At 34.9% G+C, this 5,976-nt stretch overlaps 1 protein-coding gene across 1 annotated transcript in view; it reads left to right on the top strand.

Annotated features, from left to right (window-relative positions):
* The window catches only part of LOC103594964 (thyrotropin receptor-like), a gene marked incomplete at its 3' end in the record, with an annotated part of 89,819 nt that overhangs the window by 76,642 nt on the left and 7,201 nt on the right, over positions 1-5,976 (top strand). The window contains exon 2 of the mRNA XM_008578265.1: positions 5,371-5,442. Within this exon, the coding sequence (XP_008576487.1) occupies positions 5,371-5,442 (72 nt within the window). The remainder of the gene's footprint in view (positions 1-5,370; positions 5,443-5,976) is intronic.

Genomic DNA, 5,976 nt, shown 5'->3' with positions numbered 1-5,976 from the left:
TTTTAATTGGGTTATTTGGTTTTTTGCTGTAAAGTTGTTTGAGTTCCTTATATGTTCTGGATATTAATCCTTTGTCAGATGTATATTTTGCACATATTTTTTCCCACTCTGTAGGTTGTCTTTCCACTCTATTGATTGTTTCCTTTGCTATGCAGAAGCTTTTTAGTTTGATATAATGCCATTTGTTTATTTTTTCTTTTGTTTTTTGTGCTTTTGGGGTCTTATTCATAAAGTTTTTGCCTAGTCCTACTTCCTGAAGTTGTTTCCTCTATGTTTTCTTTTAGTAGGAGTTTTAAAGTTTCGGGTCTTATATATAAGTCATTTTGAGTTGATTTTAGTATATGGTGGAGAGGTACAGATCCCGTTTCATTCTTCTGCATATGATGTTGTCTTTTTACACTGTTGATTATTTCTTTTGCTGTGCAGAAGCTTTTTAGTTTGATATAATCCCATTTGTTTATTTTTCCTTTGGTTGTCTGTGCTTTTTAGGTCCTATTCATGAAATCTGTACCCACTCCTACTTCCTGGACTGTTTCCCCTATGTTTTCTTTAAGGAGTTTTATTGTTTCAGGGTGTATATTTAATTCTTTAATCCATTTTGAGTTGATTTTGGTATATAGTGAGAAGTATGGGTCTAGTTTCATTCTCCTACATATGAGTATCCAATTTTCCCAGCACCACTTGTTGAAAAGGCAGTCTCTTCCCCAGTATGTAAATTTGCAGGCTTTGTCAAAGATCAGAAGGCTGTAGGCATATGGGTTAATTTCTGGGTTGTCTATTCTATTCCATTGATCCGTGTGTCTATTTTTATGCCAGTACCATGCTGTTTGGTTATTATAGCTTTGTAATACAGTTTAAAGTCAGGTAGTGTTATACCTCCAGCTTCTTTTTTTTTTTTTTGCTCAGGATTGCTTTGGCTATGTGTGGTCTTTTGTTTTTCCATATTAATGTCTGGATAGCTTTTTCCATCTCAGAGAAAAATGTCATTGGAATTTTGATGGGGATTGCATTGAATCTGTAGATCATCATTTTCACAATGTTAATTCTTTCAATCCAAGAGCATGAGTTATCTTTCCATCTTCTTGTGTCCTTTTTAATTTCTCTCAATAGTGGTTCAGGAGTGGTTTGTAGTTCTCATTATAGAGATTTTTCACATCCTTGGTTAACTCAATTCCTAAGGATTTTATTTTTTTGGTGGCTATTGTAAATGGGCTAGCTTTCTTGATTTCTTTTTCTGCATGTTCACTGTGGGAGAATAGATATGCTACTGATTTTTGTGTGTTGATTTTGTATCCTGCATCTTTGCTGAAATCATTTATCAACTCTAGGAGTTTTTTTTATAGAGGCTTTAGGCTGTTCAATAAATATATAGAATTATATCATCTGCAAAAAGGGACAGCTTGACTTCATCGTTTCCAATCTGTATGTCCTTTATTTCCTTCTCTTCTCTGATTGCTCTGGCTAGTACTTCCAACACTATGTTGAATAGGAGTGGTGAGAGTGGACATCCTTGTCTAGTTCCTGTTTTTAAGGGAAAAGCTTTCAGCTCTTTCCCATTCAGGATGATATTGGCAGTGGGCTTATCATATATGGCTTCAATTATGTTGAGATACTCTCCATCTATGCCTAACTTGTAGAGAGTCCTTATCATGAAAGAATGTTGAACTTTGTTGAATGCTTTTTCATCTTCTATAGAGATGATCATGTTTTTTTTGTTTTTGCTTTTATTGATGTGTTGTATCACATTTATTAATTTGTGTATGTTGAAACAATACTTGTATCCCTGGAATGAATTGCACTTGATCATGGTATATAATTTTGTGTATGTGTTGCTGTATTCTGTTATTCTGTTGAATAAAAGTTCTGCTCTTAAAAATGTAGACAATGGAAAGAACATCCAGCTTCTTGCCCCTAGACTAGAAGGAGGGACAAAGAGAAAAAACAGATTGATGATAAACACTGTCAGTTAACTCTAGCTACAAAACTACTACATAACAAAACAACCATAAAACTTCCGTGAGGGTTATTGCCCATGTCTCTGGGGTTGTGTTGCATCTGGGGTCAGCAAGGTATCCACCTATTACAATAATTTACTCTCTTCAACCCTCATCTTAAAGTAAAACTATTCAGGGGAAATGGAACAGCAGCTCTGTAAATAAACATGGTATCTTCATTATTTAATTAGCTAGATGCCATGTCCTCACCAGTCATTTTTGTTCTTTATTTGAAGAGCAATAGAGTACTTGGAAGAAAACTCCTTCTAAATATTTTAACAAGGTTATCAGACTAATAACATTTGAAAGGCTAGGGAAGAAAGTAAAAGAAAGCTTAAGCTAATAGGTAGTGAATTTTAGAGAGGCAACCAAGACAATTTATACTGAAAGTAAAAATAATATGGGAAAATAAAAACTCAATAATGAATTCATTTTTCTAGGCTATGTATGCATTACTATGAATCTATCCAGACTAAATGTATGTCTATTAAATGGCAACTGAATTTGGCAATTTATATGATCAGTTGCCACTCTGATACTTTTTAAAACATTATTGAAATCAGTCTTCTGTCCCATGCTGTGTTATAATAATCACGATATCAACTAATTTCATTCAACAAATGAGTGTTTATTTTCATCTTAGGCTAGGATTGTTGGCATTACCACCCCCCCGCCTTCACTTTTGTTTAATATTTATTGTGCATGTCGTATCATTACTAAGACAGCTGCTCTGGGATACGTATTTCTCATTGATCTATGTGTATTAGTGGGCTTTCTTTGGTGAAAAATCTGGCTAGAAAGAATATTATGTTTGTAGAATTAAGCAAAATATTAGCATTGCAAAATTTTTTTTCTTTTAAAACACATTCTGCCACAACTCACTTGGTACTACTAGAAAGATCTTTGGTCAGACTTAAAGTATTCCAGTATATGTGTTTTCTTGTATGAAAGATAAAGTGAAATTCAAGAAATGGGCATTATATATTTCAGAAACTCATACTTTAGGAAAGAATATAAACATTATTTGAGTCTTTAGCTCAAAGTCTGTTGAATTGCATTTAGATACCACTTCAGTTCCAAGTCGAACTTTTTAGAAACAAATGTAAGCTTATTCTGATTTCCTTTTACATGGAAATGTATTGATTGTACATATTTTGGGGGTACAGGGTTATATTTCAATACATGTATACAATGTGTGATGATCAAATCAGGGTAATTAGCACATTCGTCATTAAAAAACTTAGTCATTTCTTTGTGATAAGAACATTCAATCTCCTCTCTTCTAGCCATTTGATAACATGCAGTAAATTGTTGTTAATTATAGACACCTAGCTTGACTGTATAGAACTTATTTTTCCTCTCTAGCTGTTTTGTGTCCACTAACTAACTTCTCATTATTTCCTCTCTCCCTTCCCCTCTTGGGCCTCTAGTAACCATAGTTCTGCTCTCTCCTTCTGGAAGTTCAAATTATTATTATTTTTTGTTTGTTTGTTTATTTTAGTTCCCACTTATAAGTGAGAACATGTGGTATTTCTCTTTCTGCTCCTGGCTTATTTCACTTAACTTAATTTTCTTCAAGCTCAATATATATTTTTTACTTTTGAACACAGGCTAAACCCCCAAATTTTTAGTCAGGGCAAGTTACAGTTTTTTTTTTTTTTCCTTTTTGTCTTTTTTTTGTGACCGGCAACGGATCGCAACCCTCAGTGTCTCGCCTGTACCGGACCGGGACCGGCAACGGGATCGCAACCCTCAGTGTTGCCCCCGCACCTCGCTCAGCCAGTGAGCGGCCGGTCTGTATGTGGGATCTGAACCCTTGGCGGGAGCGCCACCGCGCTTCCCAAGCGGCGCACTGTAGCAGTGCGCCACCGGGCCGGCCCCAAGTTACAGTTTTTACCCATGTTATAAGTATGCCCTCAAGATTCTCGCCTTAGGACAGCTCTATAACTAAGACTATCTTTGATTTTAAGAAACTCAGTCTCCTTGGGATACCCAACAGGTGTATATCTTATCATTTGTTTTCTTTTGGCATAGCCCAATTTTACACAGAGATTTTAGTACAACAAATTGTTCTTCCTGTATCTTTTTAAATTCAGAATCCTGAATCTGGACCAACAAACTTTTAATCAACCCAATGAAGAGAATATGGGAAGACAGGTAATTTATGGGACCTGAATTTCTGAAATCATATTAAGACAACATTGAGCTTCATGGTGAAAAACCAGGGGTTGCAAAGAACTGAAAATCTACCCTTTAGTCATTCACATCACCTTTTTCTTCTTCAAATTAATAGATCTTTTTATAAACTAGTTGGCCCTGCTGATGCTTTGAATGGGAAAGTTGCAGATATATTTCAATCATTGCAGAAAAATGAGTAGTCCAAAGAAATCACAGATCAAGGAACTATATTGTTGAGAAGTAACCCTGTAGCCTAGAAGAGAAAATATGCAATGTTAGTCTACTATCCACAATAAGATACTAAATGGATGACGTGTGGTTACCAATATTTAAATGGCAAAAACAGACACCTGGAGAGCAGGGTCAGAGTAATGAGCCATCGTCTTTTTGCAGAATGAGTTAGGACACTAGGCACAACTTTTTCCATATAGGATTCTATTCAAGCAGTCACTATAGTAAAGAGGGGAATGCAAAGAAATGGGGCACCTTGGTGGAGAAGCACGCTGGAACGCATGCCGATGTTTCATTATGTATAAGGAAAACAGTCTCAGCCTTCTGAAGGGTATACAAAAAGCAAATGGGAGGAAAAGCCACACCTTTAAGTTGCATATTCAACCAAGATGTCTTAAGATTCTGTGGAAGAATTGGCTCCTTGTCAGTTAGTTATTTCCAAACCATAGCAAGTAGATAACAAGATCAAGGTAATCGCTGAAGAGACCTTTGCCTGGGCAAAAAGATTGTAACCACACCACTGTTTTTAATCTTTAAGATAAAACAAATGCATTTAATTCTTCTTAATATGTACTTAATATATATTCTGATGGGATTCCATGACATTTCCATTGACAAGTGCATGGTACAAATTCAGTAGTCCTGATATACTTATGAATATATTATGTTATCCTTCAGTTAACAAATGGAATGTGATGTTAGACAAGGTATACCAGTTTACTGCTAACCCATAGATGAAGTTTGAAGATTTATTTTCTGCATCTCAATCTCACTCTCAATTTTGTCTTGTTGAGAAAAAAAAAAACTGGATCTTTTTCATCCAGTATTATTTTTGTGGATTATGTATGATGAAATACATGTTGTAAGGAATGTCATGCTTCTAATAATGTGTTCTTTATAGTTAAGGTGAGTTATTTGAAAAAAACCATTGATTATAACTCTAATTGTGTAACTGTTATTTTCACAGGAAACTTACAGAGACTCATCTGAAAACCATTCCCGGTCATGCATTTTCAAATCTGCCCAATATTTCCAGGATGTAAGTCATTTTTTTCTTACCATAAAGAGAAGTTTGCAAATGTGAGATGTTATTTTCTATCAAGAAAAATATTTTTTATAGTACATACATAAGTCAATGCCATCTACATTTTTAGTGTATATGAAAATTTTATGTTCATGATGTTTATTTGATTTTGTTACATCTCCATGCCCTAATTCACTGATGATTTTTTAAAAACTTAAGGCAAATTTAAATTCATTTGGTCTTGAGAAGTTTATAATTTTTGAAGAATTTTAATATATCTTGGAAAGTGGGAAAGTCTTACCTAGGAATCTCTTCCATAAACAGATTTTATATCTATCTCTAATCCTTCTATCCTAGTTACCTATTCATGATTCACCTTTCACCACTTATAAAATGTTTGCATTTTGTTATAAATGTAGGCAATGGTTTCAGATTTCTCACACTTAAAAAAAAATAACTAAAGTTAATTCTAAACCTTAAAAACTGGGCCGGCCCGGTGGCACACTGCATAGTGCGCCGCTTGGGAAGCACGGCGGCGCTCCCGCCCGA

The sequence above is a fragment of the Galeopterus variegatus genome, unplaced genomic scaffold, assembly GCF_000696425.1.
Source record: "Galeopterus variegatus unplaced genomic scaffold, G_variegatus-3.0.2 Scaffold1653, whole genome shotgun sequence".
NCBI classification, from domain to species: Eukaryota; Metazoa; Chordata; class Mammalia; order Dermoptera; family Cynocephalidae; genus Galeopterus; species Galeopterus variegatus.
The sequence above is the reverse complement of the archived record's forward strand: the minus strand, read 5'-3'. Positions and strand labels throughout refer to the sequence as shown.